Source organism: Hemiscyllium ocellatum, chromosome 7, assembly GCF_020745735.1.
Source record: "Hemiscyllium ocellatum isolate sHemOce1 chromosome 7, sHemOce1.pat.X.cur, whole genome shotgun sequence".
NCBI classification, from domain to species: Eukaryota; Metazoa; Chordata; class Chondrichthyes; order Orectolobiformes; family Hemiscylliidae; genus Hemiscyllium; species Hemiscyllium ocellatum.
This window is the reverse complement of record NC_083407.1, coordinates 86,508,119-86,524,787: the sequence shown is the minus strand read 5'-3', so window position 1 is coordinate 86,524,787 and position 16,669 is coordinate 86,508,119. Positions and strand designations below refer to the sequence as shown.

Here is a 16,669-nt window from a genome sequence, read left to right as displayed (position 1 = left end):
AAATTGCCAGAGAAACTCAACAGGTCTGGCAACATTAAAGGTTGCAGGGTGGCTAATATACCATTCGTGAAGAAAGGCTGCAGGGAAATGCCTGGGAACTACAGACCAGTGAGCCTAACGTCAGTGGTGGGTCCGTTGCTTGAGGGGAATCTGAGAGACAGGATCTACAGGCATTTGGAGAAGCAAGGACTCATTTGGATAGTCAGCATGGCTTTACACTTGGGAAATCATGTCTCATGAATTTGATTGAGCTTTTAGGAAGGTGTGACCAAGAAAGTAGATAAGGGCAGTGTGGTAGACATTGTCCACGTGGACTTTAATACCTTTGAAAAGGTACTGCATGGTGGATTGTTGAGTATGGTTATATCTCACAGGATTCAGCAAGAGCTGGCCAACTGGATACAAAATTGACTGGAAGGTAGAAGACAGAAGGTAGTGGTAGATGATTGTTTTTCAAGCTGGAGACCTGTGATCAGCAGTGTGCCACAGGGATTGGTGCTGGGTTCACTATCATTCGTCATTTCAAAATGATTTGTTTGAGAATTTAGGAATTTGGTTGAGAATTTAGGAATTTAGTAAGTTTGTGCATAACACCAATATTGGTGGTATAATGGACAGTGAGGAGGTTTATTGGGGGAAATACAGCAGGATCTTGATCAACGCTGAGGAATGGCAGATGGAATTTAATTTAGATAAATGCAAGGCGTTCATTTTGGCAAGGCAAACCAGGGCAAGACTTACACTGTCAATGGTAGGACCCAGGGGAGTGTTATAGAACAAAGAAATCCAGGGCTCCTTGAAAATACAGTAGCAGGTAGACCGAGTGGTGAAGAAGGCTTTCAACATGCTTGCTTTCATCAGTCAGAGCACTGAGTATAGGAGATGGGATGCCCTGTTACAGCTGTACAAGATGTTGCTGAAGCCACATTTGGAGTACTACATGCAGTTCTGGTCACCTTTTAAAAAGAAAGGATTTGATTGAACCAGAAAGAGTGCAGAAAATATTTACTAGGATGCTACCTGGACTGGAAGGTTTGAGTTATAAGGAGAATAGGCTGGGACTTGTTTCCCTGGAGCATAGATGACCTTATGCAGGTCTTTAAAATCATGAGAGGCATAGATTAGGGAGATAGCTGACAGCTTTTCCCATGGTGGGGGAGTTTAAAACCAAAGAGCATAGGTTTAAGGTTGGTGGGGGGTGGGGGGCATACAAAAGGGTCCTGAGGGGCAACTTTTTCACACAGAGGGCGGCAAGTGTCTGGAAATGGCTGTCAGAGGTAACGAGTACAATTTCATCATTTAAGAAACATTTAGCCAGGTACATGGATGGGATAGGTATGGAGGGATATGGACCAAACAGAGGCAGATGGGACCAATTTAAATTGTGAAAACTGGGTGGGGCGCATGGACAAGTTGGGCCGAAGGGCCTATTTCCATGTTGTAGACCTCTATGACTCTAAGACTCTATCCGTGGGAAGAAAACAGATTTAACATTTTAAATCTCGTGACTCTTCACCAGAACTGTTAGTAACCAGATAAAGCTGGTATTTATGCTTAAGCCGAAGTTGAGGAGGGGTAGAGGTGAGCAATTAGAAAGAAACAGAGCCCAGAGAGTGAGAGATGTGAAGGGGGTAGGTAAACAAGATGATATGTTAATGAGCCAGAATGAAGTGGAACTTGGGAGGCAGTACAGCTTTAAGACTGTGTGAAGTGATGCTGATGGAGAAAGAGGTCAAAGAATGTGTATATGGCAGCTCAAAACACCGAGTGTGGATCTCAGGATGTGGCAAGAACAGCTGTCCATGGAGTATTGTACTTTGCGAAGATGCCTGTGATCCTGGGTGAATTCAAAACATAAAGGAGAAATTTCAGTCTGAATCCATGAGGGGTGAGTCTGAGCCAGAGGCAATTCACTGAGGAATGAGACGGGGCTGAGGAAACGAGTTCTGGCAATGGTGAAAACTCAGATTCATGGTCATCATTAGATCCTCAATTCCAGATCTCACCATCTGCTGTGATAAGATTTGAACCTGAGTCCCCAGAACATTACATGAGTATCTGGGTTAACAGCTGCAAATGTGTTGCTGGTCAAAGCACAGCAGGTTAGGCAGCATCTCAGGAATAGAGAATTCGACGTTTCGAGCATAAGCCCGGCTTATGCTCGAAACGTCGAATTCTCTATTCCTGAGATGCTGCCTAACCTGCTGTGCTTTGACCAGCAACACATTTGCAGCTGTGATCTCCAGCATCTGCAGACCTCATTTTTTACTATCTGGGTTAACAGTATTGCGATAATACCACTGAGCTGTCAGCTCACCTGAGAGTGTAAGTACTGGAGTGCAGCTTGAGAACCCAGGGGACTGGAGACATAGAAATGGGAGCAGTTGTTGAGGCAGGCCAGGCAAGTGAACAACTCTTGAGAGGAAATACATTGCCAGATCAGTTAAGGTAGAGATGTCTACTGCCTTGTGAAGTCTAGTAACATTTAAGGACCTGCTGTGTCATTAATCATAGAATCATAGAATGATCTAAATCTGCACAGCAGGGATTCTGCCCATCGAGTCTACATCGAACATCCAAACAACATCTCACTCAGACCCAGCACCCCCCTACCCCAAATCACTATAGCCTCACAATAACCATGGCCAATCAATCTAGCCTGCACATCCCTGGACATCAATGGGGCAATTTAACATGGCCAATCCATCTAACCTACACATCTTTGGACTGTGGAAGGAAACCAGAACACCCAATGAAAACCCATATATTCATGGGGAGAACATGCAAACTCCACACAACCAGCCATTAATGTCATGTAGCAGAAATCTATGGGATCTGTCTTGGGTGCATTTGTTATTTGATGTGCATTGTGAGGTGTTCGTTCATAGACTATTATCTACTCGCCATGTTATTTCCATGTACTTATAATATAGTTGTACATACATTGTAGATTGTGTTACTGTTTTGACATTGTACAATTAGGTTATCGCTGTTTGTTCAAAACCATGGAATTTTTATGCTTTATTCTCTTAGTCTGATGTTGTCTGCTTTTTAAAAAGAGTGTTACTCGTCTCTGGTCAGATTGTAACAAAAGATTTGTGGTCTGGTCTTGGCTCATAAAACAGCACTAAGCAAATATTCTAATTTGTCTTCCTCAGCTCCAATCTGGGTCAATAACTGAGATCATTGATTAATTCAATGTCACACATTGTACCGATCATTCTGCTTTTAACATGTGTTTCGTTAACACAAATTCTCTGTAGCGAGATTGACAAATTGGGGACTCTGCTTCTAAAGCATGAACATTTAAAATGTGTGTTGGCTGTAACGCAATTACATCGCCAACACTTTAAGCTGTTTCTAAAGCACAGTTTTTCTAGAACACGGGGTTGCACAAGAACACAACCATCACGTTATAGAACAGCTACCTGTAGTAAGATAATATTTATTACATCCTGAGGTGCAAATAACAACCCAACTAATGTTTTGTTAATTGCTTGGTTTTCTTCCTTACCCTCCTCTCATGAGCATGTAACTTCTGGCATGGATGCCACTCTACAGTTGCCAATGATTCTCAAATAGCCTTGGCAGTGAATGTCAATGGGTTATTCAGCATGAGAGAAGACCAAACACCAGCTTATCCTATCCTAATGTGAGCACACACTGCAGCTCATTGAAAAATCAACAGTAGCCATCCATATCAAAATGCCTCCTTTTAAATCAACAGGAACAGCAAAGCTGTTGTGCTTCCATTACGTTCAGTTAGGGTACTTCATACTCTCAACAATTTAACTGGATCAATTTGCTGAGCCATTGTGGGATTTCAGTGCAAGCTCATAGAATACAATAACATGATTAAGTACTGCAACCCATAAATCGATGGTCTAATGTGACTAAGATATATATTTAACGTTCACCAAACACTAAATTTCTGGCTATAATATTGCAGTAATGGCAGAATATTGTAGCATTTAATTATGCAAATTTTTGACAAAAGTTCTTTTTTAAAAATTATATTAAAATATTTCGTTTTCCATTTATTAACTTTAGATACACTTACCAGGCCTGCAAATCCGCAAATGTTGCCTTGACTTTCTTTACAGAAGCATCCATTTCCTCTTTGATCAGAAGCTGGTATCTGGCCAATGAGACAGTGCATCGCTGCAAGTCTTTCACTGATTTTTCAATGCTTGTACCTAGTTTGAGAGACACAGAACTCTGTCATCATTAGATACGTTAATAATATCTTCCCTATTCTGTAGGCTAAGTATTCATTGTATTCATAATCAGCCAATATGTCTATCAGATTATAGTGAACATTACTCTCCACACTATCATTAACTATCATTCGAAGCCGACACAGGCTGTCCTTTAACATACAGGGAAAGTACATAGATGCAAATGAATTTTTTTTAAAAAACTGAACAATTTTCAACAACTGTCTTTCTAACTTCCATTAACAAGAGATTTATATTACAAGTTTGGCCTGGTTTCAGAGGTGAGGGAATTGTTTTCTCAGACCATTTATCAACCAACTTTCTCAAATGTCCAAGTTATGGCCTCCCTGAAATTAAATGTACTGATGACTTTCAGATAAAGTGAAGAAATTTTTTGCAAGTTGAGTATTTCTATAGATAGACTACTTTAAAAAAAAATAAATCAGTTTGCCTTGGTCTTATTGACCAAATTTCATCCCATTTTGTTAATAGGATGAAATTTGGTTAATAAGGACGTCAGAGTCTGCCCTGTATAGGGGCCGAGTAAAAATGCAACAAGAATTCAACAGACCAAAGATCATCTGACAGAAAACATTCTCCCCATCTCTGTATAATGAGGAGACTTATTCTTCAACTCTGTCCCTTAGTTCTAGATTCCCCCAACAAAAGGAAAAATCCTTACACAGACAGACCATCAAGTCCCATCTGGATTCAATATGTTTCAATGAGTTCACCTCTCATTTTTCTTAACTCCAATGGGAAAGGCCCAACTCACTCAACTCTATCTCAGAAGATAACCTCCTCATCTCAGGAATCAGTCAAGTGATCCTTCTCTGAACTGTTCTTCACATAGTTACATTCTTTCATTAGCAAGGAGACTAAAACTGAACACTGTACTTCAGAAGTAATCTCACTAACAGCCTAAAGAATTGTAACACAAATTCTGCAAATTTACATTCAACTCTCAGTGCAGTAAAAAAAAATTCGATTTCTCCTTCTAATTGCTTGCTACATCTGTAGTTTTATTTATGTGTGATTGAAGTACTAGAACCCCCAGATCCCTTTATCCCAGAGTTCTGCAGTCTCATTCCATTCAAATAATATTCTTTTTCTATACTTCCAAACAAAATTCTTACAACTGTGATGGGAGGAACATTTTGAAAAAAACTACACTACCAGTCACAGATATTTTCCTGTCTTAAGGCACGTTACTAAGTCTAAAAAGGTCTGTTCTAGTTATCATTAGAAAGGATTGCTTTAAGAAGTTAATCTTAACATATTCTATGAACTCACCTTCCATGCTATCTTTGCCAATCTGGTTCATCCAATGCAGACTAAAATCATCCATGATATTGCTGTATCATTTTTATAATCCTCCACTATTTAGAGTTAAAGAGATGTACAGTTGCAAACAGACCCTTCGGTCCAACTCCCCCAAGCCGACCAGATATCCCAAACAAATCTAATCCTATTTGTCAGCACTTGGTCCATATCCCTTTAAATCCTTCCTATTCATATGCCCATCCAGATACCCTATAGCAGGGACACCAGAATTAAATGCCATATTCTAAAATTGGCCTAACCTATGTCCTGTAGCAGCAACATGAATTCCCAACTTCTATACTCAATACTCTGACCAATAAAGGAAAGCATAACAAACACCTTCTTCACCATCCTATCAACTTGTGACCCCACTTTCAAGGAGCTATAAACCTGCACTCCAAGTTTCTTTGTTCAGCAACACTCCCAGGACCTTACCATTAAGTGTATAAGTCCTGCCCTAATTTGCCTTTCCAAATTGCAGCACCTCACATTTGCCTAAATTAAACTCCATCTTCCACTCCTTAGCCCATTGGCCCATTTGATCAGGATCCTGTTGTACAGAGGTAACCTTCTTTGTTGTCCACTACACCTCCAATTTTGATGTCAACTGCAAACATTCTTCCTGTATAGTTTGTCCTACAGTGCAGCCTCTGTTAGTCGGCCTGTAAACTACTCCCACAAGTGATTTCCTACCTTTACTACCCGAATGGTTCTGCATATGTTTTTCTGAACAATGGTCACCTCTCACAACAATACCAATGTTATCCTTAAAAGACAAAGCTACCTCAGCAGCTTTCCCTAGCTTCAACAAGTCTTCAAAATTTAAAAACAAACCCAGTCTTCATTGAATCTCTGATTAGTTTAAATTAATTTATTATTTCACTCCTTCATCTTTGTGATATCCAAGGGCTTTCGTTTACCAGCATCATTCTACTATCTACTGGGAGCGGGTTCACAAAAGTAGAGTATTGTCTTATGTAGAAAGCTAGACTTCTCTTTCAGGGTACCATGCAAGATACCTTATATACACGACTCCACTATATAGGTCTCTTAGTGCTCCAAACCCAATGTAGGAGTTAAATACCTAAGACAGCACCATTGCCCATTGAATATGCTCTGCAAACAGACATTGCTGCCAGAGACTTTTTAAAGCAAAACATTTCCGCAATTATGAACAACGCTGTTCAAAAAGACAATAATGGGAATTATTTAACAGACCCCACATGTACTCATTGAATGATTACCATACAGAAGACAGCCATGGGGTCCACTGAATCCATGTTGGCTCTCTGCAAAAATGGTCAAAAATTTCCACCCTCTCACCTTTGCCCATGTTCCTTCAAATGTTTCTCTCCGAATTATGACTCTCTTTTGAAGGCCTTAAATGAATATTCCTTGATTATATTTTTAGGCAGTGCATTCCAGATCATAGCAATCACTGCTTAAAAAACCCACTTTTATTTATGCAGCTGTTAATTCTTTTGCCAATCAATAGTAGCACTATCCCTGAAATCCCTATCAACATCCTTCATGTTTAACATTCAACACACACTGAACATATTATACAGTAGTTACAGGAGATTTTCAGAGGCTAGGAATGCTGGGTGAGAAATCATTTTCCTGACTCCTCAAAGTCTGCTAATTACGATAGACAAGTATGGTGGAGTATTCGCCAGTGCTTGAATATTTCAACACTGCTCAAGAAGCTTGACACTGTCCAGGACAAAGCAGCCCGGTTATTGGCATCTTATCTAATACCAGGTAAAAAATGAGGTCTACAGATGCTGGAGATCAGAGCTGAAAATGTGTTGTTGGTTAAAGCACAGCAGGTTAGGCAGCATCCAAGGAATAGGAAATTCGACGTTTCGGGCATAAGCTCTTCATCAGGAATGAGGAGAGTGTGCCAAGCAGGCTAAGATAAAAGGTAGGGAGGAGGGACAAGGGGGAGGGGCGATGGAGATGTGATAGGTGGAAGGAGTTCAAGGTGAAGGTGATAGGCCGGAGTGGGGTGGTGGGGGAGAGGTCAGGAAGAAGATTGCAGGTTAGGAGGGCGGTGCTGAGTTGAGGGAACCAACTGAGACAAGGTGGGGGGAGGGGAAATGAGGAAACTGGAGAAATCTGAGTTCATTCCTTGTGGTTGGAGGGTTCCCATGCTGAAGATGAGGCGCTCCTCCTCCAGCCGTCGTGTTGTTATGTTCTGCCAGTGGAGGAGTCCAAGGACCTACATGTCCTCGGTGGAGTGGGAGGGAGAGTTAAAGTGTTGAGCCACGGGATGGTTGGGTTGGTTGGTCCGGGCATCCGAGAGGTGTTCTCTGAAGCGTTCCGCAAGTAAGCGGCCCGTCTCCCCAATATAGAGGAGGCCACATCGGGTGCAGCGGATGCAATAGATGATGTGTGTGGAGGTACAGGTGAACTTGTGGCGGATATGGAAGGATCCCTTGGGGCCTTGGAGGGAAGTGAGGGAGGAGGTGTGGGCGCAAGTTTTACATTTCCTGCGGTTGCAGGGGAAGGTGCTGGGAGTGGAGGTTGGGTTGGTGGGTGGTGTGGATGCGGTTGCAGGGGAAGGTGCCGGGAGAGGAGATTGGGTTGGTGGGGGGTGTGGATGCGGTTGCAGGGGAAGGTGCTTATGCCCGAAACGTCGAATTTCCTATTCCTTGGATGCTGCCTAACCTGCTGTGCTTTAACCAGCAACACATTTTCAGCTCTTATCTAATACCTTCAACATTCACATAGGATGGCACAGAGGCTTAGGGTGGCAAGGTGGCTCAGTGGTTAGCACGGCTGCCTCACAGCAGCAGGCATCCGGGTTCGATTCCAGCCTCGAGCGACTGTCTGTGTGGAGTTTGCACGTTCACCCCGTGTCTGTGTGGGTTTCCTTTGGATGCTCCGGTTTCCTCCCACAGATTAGGTGAATTGGCCATGCTAAATTGGCCATAATGTTCAGGGGTGCCTAGGTTAGGTACATTAGTCAGGGGTAAATATAGGGGATTGAGTCTGGATATGTTAGTCTTCGGAGGGTCAGTGTTGACCTGTTGGGAAGAAGGGCCTGTTTCCACCCTCAAGGGATTCAATTCACTGGTGCTCAGTGGTAACAGTTATATATTATCTGTAAGACACACTGCCATAACTCACCGAGCTCCTTCAACAACACCTTCCAAACCCACTACCTCTACCACCTAGACAGACAGAACAGCTGATATGTGAGAATGCCTTTAAGTTCCCCTTCAAGCCACACACCATCCGGACTTGGGAGCCATATCACCATTCCTTTAGTGTCGTTGTGTCAAAAACCTGAAATTCATTTCCTAATAGTACTGTAGGTTGACATGCACCACTTGAATGTAGCATTTTCAGAAGGCAGCTCACCACTACCTTCTCAAGGGCTATTAGGGATGGGCAACACATGAGGTCCAGATGGTGTAACCCACATCCCATGAACAATAAATTGAAACATCACCCTAAAAATAGTGCCTTTTAAGTTTTGAACCTTCCACCAATGGGGTATTTTTTTCCCTTTTTTTTAAATTCAGCCTCCTCCTGATGTTGAATTCCTATATTCAATCTCTCTCAACCTCCTGTTGGCTAAGCAGAACAGCCCAACTTTTCCTATCTGCAACTGATCTTAACTTTGAAACAATTCACATGAATCTTTTCAGCACCCTCTCTATTTGTTTCCTTCCCAAAGTCTGCTCAGACGAGATGCATTGGTCTGAATTTTCTTCAGAGCAGTGAAGCTGCACTTTCATCACTGACCAAGCTGACCAAGATATGTTCCATTGCAGGCAGCGATCACTGAACTAACATAACCCCAGAGAGCGCAGCAGAGAGGATAATAACATAGACTGTTCAGATCTTGTAATGTGCAATATGTCCTCCCTACTCAAAAATATTTGTACACTAAAATGTGAAATAGTACTTGTGTGTAAATTGCTTCAATACATGGTATGGAAGCTGGCCATTTGGCCCATCAAGTCCACATTGCCCCTCTTAAGACCATTCCATCCAGACCCACCTCTCCCACCTTATAACCCTGTATTTCCTATGGCTAACCCACCTAGCTTGCACATCCCTGGACACTATGGGCAATTTCACATGGCCAATCCACCTAACTTGCATGCCTTTGGACAGTGGAAGGAAACTACAGCACCCAAAGGAAACCCACAACTAAATCAACATAAAACCTAAACTTCTAACAATTTGGTTTGCACACTTACTTTTACTATACCCACAACCTAAATATATATAACAGATCTGGCAAAGTAATTTGTTTGGAGAAAATGTTTTCCCTTAATACCAATTTGTTTTTTTTTAAAGTCATTTGACAGAAGTAATAAAAATAGAAATGTATTTTCTTGCTTCTTTTAAGAATTGTAATTTAATAATTTGGTTTCTTCCTCTTTCTGTCTTGCTATTTCCTTCAATTTTTATGCTACTCTCTCAACATCACTGTGTGTCACAGTGAAACTTTTACTATGACTACCAACTCTAATTAATGGTTGGGACTGAGAACACGGAGTGCTTTGTCTCAATCAAAGACCCCGAGCCACTTTGCCATCCCAAACTTTCAGTTTGTTAACAACCTTCACTTTCTTTCTGACTTTCACTCCGGTACGTAGAAGGGATTGGATCTGTAAGAACTTTCGCCTGCTCTCCCTTTGTTAGATATCCACTTTGATGCAAATGATCCACATTCATGAGAGCACAGCTTGTCTCTTTACAACAACTCCAATCTCACCCTGGGAGTCTGAAGTGGGAAAGGGAGGCAGGACTGAAGCCAGAGCAGCAACTAGCTCGAAGAGGCAAAGGTATGAAAGGAAATATCAAAAACATTATTCACAATTAGTAACCATTTGTTGATTTTGTGGAGCCAAAGGTATGAGAGGAAATATCGAAAACATTATTTACAATTAGTAACCATTTGTTGATTTTGTGGATGAGGAAATAAGCGAGTAGAGGGCGGACATCTTGAGTAATGCCTGCGATCATCATCAACTTTACACAGAGAAGTCTCGAAGTTGAGGACAAACCAGCAAAGTTTTGAAGTAACGGACAACGAATTTTAAGAATAAGCACATAGGACCATCAATGAGAAGCCCTCCAACTCATAGCAACCGCCAGATTTCAACATCGATGGAATATGTGCGATGCCGGCATTTATACAGTCATAGAGTCATAGAGATGGACAGCACAGAAACAGAATAAAAAGTGAGGTCTGCAGATGCTGGAGATCAGAGCTGAAAATGTGGTGCTGATTAAAGTGCAGCAGGTCAGGCAGCATCCAAGGAACAGGAAATTCGATGTTTCGGGCATAAGCCCTTCATCAGGAATGAGCCTCATTCCTGATGAAGGGCTTATGCCCGAAACGTTGAATTTCCTGTTCCTTGGATGCTGCCTGACCTGCTGCACTTTAATCAGCAACACATTTTCAGCACAAAAACAGACCCTTCAGTCCAACTCATTTATACTGACCAGATATCCTAACCGACTCTAGTCCCATTTACCAGCACTTGGCCTATATCTCACTAATCCCTTCCTATCCATCTGCCCATCCAGATGCCTTTTAAGTATCAGCCTCCTACCACTTCCTCTGGCAGCTCAAATCATACACACACCACCTTCTGCTTGAAAAAATTGCCCCTTAGGTCTCTATTATATCTTTCCCTTCTTACCTAAATTTATGCCTTCTAGTTCTAGACTCCCCAACCCCATGGAAAATACTTGCTCTATTTATCCTATCAATGTCCCTCATGATTTTAAGTCACCTCTCAGTCTCCGACGCTCCACGGAAAACAGCCCCAGCCTATTCAACATCTCTCTATAGCTTAAATCCTCCAACTCTGGCACAGTCTTGTAAATCTTTTCTGAATCCTTTCAAGTTTCACAACATCCTTCTGATAGGAAGAGACCACAAATGCATGCAATATTCCAAAGGTGGCCTATCCAACGTCTTGTACAGCCGCAACATTAGCTCCCAACTCCTGCACTCAATACTCTGACCAATGAAGGAACTATCAAACGCCTTCTTCACTGTCCTATCTACCTGTGACTCCACTTTCAAGGAGCTATGAACCTGCATTCCAAGGTCTCTTTGTTCAGCAACACCGCCTAGGACCTTACCATTAAGTGTATAAGTGCTGCTCTGATTTGCTTTTCCAAAATGTAACATCTCATATTTATTTAAATTAAACTCCATCTGCCAGTCCCTAGCCCATTGGCCCATCTGATCAAGATCCCTTGTGATCTGAGGTAACCTTCTTCGCTGTCCACGACATCTCCAATTTTGATATCATCTTCAAACTTATTAACTATATCTCCTATGTTCAGATCCGAATCGTTTTTTCCATCCTGAGTTGCTTGAGAAGTGATGGTGAGCTGTCTTCAGAACCGCGGCAATCCATTTGGTGTAGGTGGACCCACAATGCTGTTATGGAGAGAGTTCTTGGATTTTGACCCAGCTAGTGAGAAAGGTAATTCAGTTGCTTTCCATCCAATGTGTAATATAGATTTATCATAAAAATCCCTTGCGCTTGCCCTTTTTACAAAACTCAGGATCCTGCATGCTTTATGAATCTCCCCTACTACCTTCAATGATGTGCACAATATACCCCTAGACCCCTTCAATCCTGTACCCACTATGGAATTCCACTCTATTTTGGTTTGCTTTTCTTTGTTCTTTTTACCCAAAAAAGCACTTTGGCACCTTGTCCAAATTAGACTCCATTTGTATTCTAGACTTAGGCTCAACATTTCCCTCCATAATGTTCCTTTAGACAAAGGAAAAGGAAAGTGGTCACAGAAGGATATTATCTAGGCTGCATGCTGGGATAGAAAGCTAGCAGACAGACAATCTCCTGGTTTTGTTGCCCTTTTCGTATTTCACCGAACACTTGCTTCCAGATCCTGCAGCTGCACACCACATTTCATATTATTTATGGCAGTGATCCCTTATGAAGACCTTGTGTTGTGAACAGCTTTGTCTAATTGGCTCCATAAAAACTGAAAGCCGCCTGGAAGTGATTGCGCTGTAAAATGTTGGCAATTGGTACCGAGTTCATTGGGTTCGTTTTTCCAGCAGTCATCGACTGTTGGGGCCAGGCTGAGACAGCGCTATTACTCTCCAATAAGTACAAAGTTTTGTTCTCACTACATAGATAGTATATAACCATTGCCACTGAGCACCAGTGAATAGAATCCCTGACAGGGTGGAAACAGGCCCTTCTGCCCAACAGGTCCACACAAAATCCCATTCATGTGTTATTTTTTAACTCAACAACTCTTTCTTCCCCACTCAACCACTGACGTAGAATCGCAAAGAGTGTGCAGTACAGAAACACTCCATTTTGTTCAACTCGCCCACTTCAATGGTATTGCCCCACATAAGCCTCTATTCTTTTCATTCGTTCATGGGATGTGGACATCGATGACTAAGCCAGCATTTATTGCCCAGAGGGTTCCACACTGCTTTGGAACTGCAGTCACATGGAGGCCAGACCAAGTAAGGATGGCAGTTTCATTCCCTAAAGGACATGAGTAAAGGAATTAACTGGCATTGTCCTACTGGCTGGGGGTATCTCCTGGACGGTTGACTGCATGACATTCTGATCGTACGACTTCTTATCGAGTGATGCCTAATCACATGACTTGCAAAATAAGTTATAATGTTACCTAAGTGCGGATATACCTATCACACAAGAACTGCAGCAGTGCAGGTACATAGCTCGCCACCACCTAATATAGACCAAGGAAAGAGAGAAGCAAGTTCTGGTCCAGCTCATGACACTTATAATGTTAAGGCTACCTATTTATGCCTGTGGTTTCATGCTAGCACCCACTGTGTGAGAAGAGAACATCACAAGATGGGAAATTTAAAGCCTGAAACTATAAAGCATGGAATAAAGGACTCAAGGATTGGCTGAGACAGTAGGGAAATGGGCTGATCAGAGAAATGAGAAAACCAAAGACGGAGAATCCACAGGTCAGGGAGCAGTTCACTAAAGGGAAAACTTTCATTCCATCTGAAACAAATGTGATGATTAGCAATTTTTAAAAGTTTTTTTCATGGAATGAGTGTGTCACGATCCGGGCCAGAACTTACTTCTCTCTCTCCTTGGCCTTTATTAAGTGGTGGTGAGCTGCACACCTGAGCAGCTGCAGCTGATGGGTGATAGTTAGGAAGAAAGTTCCAGCATTTGGAGTCAGTGTCACTGAAGGAACAATGATGCATTTCCAAGTCAGGATGGTGAGGCGAACACGGAGGGAACAGCATTCCTATGTAACTGCTGCCCTTGTGTTTCTGGAAGGTGAGGGTTCACAGATTTGGAAGGCTCCTTTGTCTTCATTTAGAGTAATAGTATCACACAATAAAGAAAAAGCCCTTCAGCCCATCATGTTTGTACCCACAAGAACTACTCTTCCTCTACTCTTGACCCATAGCCTTGGATGTTATGACATTTTAAGTGCTCGTCCAAGTGTCTGTAAAGGTTGTGAGGTATCCCACTTCACCTATCCTCCCAGACAGTGAATTCCAGATTCCCAGCACTCTTTGGGTGAAAACAATTTTCCTCAAACCTTCCAAACCTCCTGTCTTTATCTTAAAATTAGGCCACCTTGTTATTGACCCTTCAACGAAGGGAAACAGTGACTTTCTATCCACTCTGTCCATGCCCCTTATCATCATATACACCTCAATCGGGTCGCCTCTCAGCCTTCTCTGTTCTAAGAGAAAAGCCCAAGTTTATCCAATATCTCTTCATAGCTAAACTGCTCCATCCCAAACTACATCCCAGTGAATTGCCTTAGCACTGCCTCCAATGCTAACACTTCCTTCCTATAGAGTGGTGACCAGAATTGTATACAATACTCCAGCTGTAACCTAACTAAAGTCCTGTACAGCTCCAACATAACCTCCCTGTTCTTATAACCTATGTCACAATTGATAAAGGTAAGCGTCCTGCATGACTTCTTAATCACCTTATTAACCAGGGATCTGTAGACAAGCACCTCAAGGCCAATAAGTCCATAAGACCAGAAGACATAGGAGCAGAAATTAGGCCATTCAGCCCATCAAGTCTGCTCCACCATTCCATCATGGCTGATAGTTTATCAACCCCATTCTCCTTCTTTCTCCCTATAACCCTTGATACTCAAGAACCTATCTATCTCAGTCTTAAATGCACTCAATGACCTGGCCTCCACATCCATCTGTGGCACTGAATTCCATAGATTCACTGCTCTCTGACTGAAGAGGTTTCTCCTTATTTCAGTTCTAAAATTCTTTAATTTAAGGCTATGCCCTCGGGTCTTAGTCTACCTACCAATGGAAACGTCTTCCAAATATCTGACCCCTCTGCTCCTCGGAGCTTTCTAGTGTCCTGCCTTCATTGAGTACTCCCTTGCCTGTTACTTCTTCCAAAGTTTATCTGGGTTAAATTTCATCTGCCACTGATCTACCCATCTGAGCATTCTGTCTATACCTTCCTGTAACCTAAGACCTGCTTCCTCATTGTCAATCACCTGGCAAATCTTCACTCTATCTGCAAGAGACTCTGAAGGGAGATTACGAGAGTAAGGCAGAAATTTAAAAAGGAGGTCCTCAAGGGTAGTAATATCTGGATTACTCCCAGTGCTACGAGCTAGTGAGGGCAGGAATAGGAGGACAAAGCAGAGGAATGCATGGCTGAGGAGATGGGAGAAGGATTCACATTTTTGGATCATTGAAATCTCTTTTGGGGGAGAAGTGACCTGTACAAAAAGGACGGATTGCACCTAAATTGGAAGGGGATTAATATATTGGCAGGGAAATTTGCTAGAACTGCTTGGGAGGATTTAAACTAGTAAGGTGGGAGGGTGGGACCCAGGGAGATAGTGAGGACCTTTTCCCTTTATAACTAGTCCTGAATATTTCAAGACATCCTGTGTTCTTTGGGCTTGTGGCTCTTACATTTCATCCATTATTAAAGTGCTAGGGAAAATCAGCAAATCTGCTTTCTTGATGAAGGGCTCTGGCCCGAAACGTCGAATTTCCTGTTCCTTGGATGCTGCCTAACCTGCTGTGCTTTAACCAGCAACACATTTTCAGCCAAAGTCAGCAAATCTGGCAGCATCTATGGAGAGAGAAACAGAGTTAACATTTTGATTCTGACATAACTGTCCTTCTGCTAACTCTGAATCTTTCTCCACAGCTACTACTAGAACTGCAGAGTTTCTCCAATATGTTCTGTTTTTATTTCAGAGATCAAATATCTACAATAATTCACTTTTATTCTGAGGAATCTTGTTGAGTTTTTGAGGTGCACCTTACCGATGGCACACACTGCAGCCATAGTGATGGAGAGAGTAAATGGTTCAGATGATGCATGGTTGCAGTTCACTGGCTTTGCCCTGGATGTGTTGAATTTCTTGGAGCTGGACTTATCCAAATAGTTCGGGAATATTCCACTGCACTCCTGATTTGTGCCTTGTAGATGGCGGCCAGGCTTTGGGGAGTTAGGAGATTCATTTATACACCACAGAAATGCCAGCCTCTGATCTACTCTACAGTATTTCTCTAGTTGGTCCAGTTCTGCATCTAGTCATTGGCAAACCCCAGGATGTGAGCAGATTTGGTTGAAAATAAAGCCTTTGAACTTCAAGGCGAGGTTAGATTCCCTTTTGTTGGAGGTTGTCATTGCTTGACAACAGATTTTCTTCAGAACTTACAATAAGACAAAAGTGCACTCACCTATGCATAGGTAATGGGGTGCCATAATCATGCTGTCCCAGTATAGAATCATCGAGTGGTTACAGCATAGAGGGGAGCGATTTGCTTCGTTTGAACAACTCAACTAATCGTAGTTCTTTGTTCTCTCCTTGTAATACTACAAGCACACTTTCTTCAGACACTTAACCAAACTATAACCAGTAGTAATTTTATGATATGCTGATATTTACCTTAAAATCATAGTCAGAATCTCAAGGCAAGTTTCCCAGTCTGTGCCACTTTTAGCAGGATGCATCTCTCTGTCTCTCGATCTGCACTGATTCTGGTTTGAACTCATGTTTTGTGCAAATGTTGCAATCTCAACTGTGAGCCTCAGAGTTGACCAGTTACTCATTATGCATTAAATCTGGGGAATACAGATCAACCTGAA

At 42.2% G+C, this 16,669-nt stretch overlaps 1 protein-coding gene across 2 annotated transcripts in view; it reads right to left on the bottom strand.

Annotated features, from left to right (window-relative positions):
• The window catches only part of LOC132817531 (spermatogenesis-associated serine-rich protein 2-like), a 149,581-nt gene that overhangs the window by 57,389 nt on the left and 75,523 nt on the right, over positions 1–16,669 (bottom strand). For both annotated transcript variants that reach the window (XM_060828024.1, XM_060828025.1), the window contains exon 7: positions 4,061–4,196. In XM_060828024.1, the coding sequence (XP_060684007.1) occupies positions 4,061–4,196 (136 nt within the window). The remainder of the gene's footprint in view (positions 1–4,060; positions 4,197–16,669) is intronic.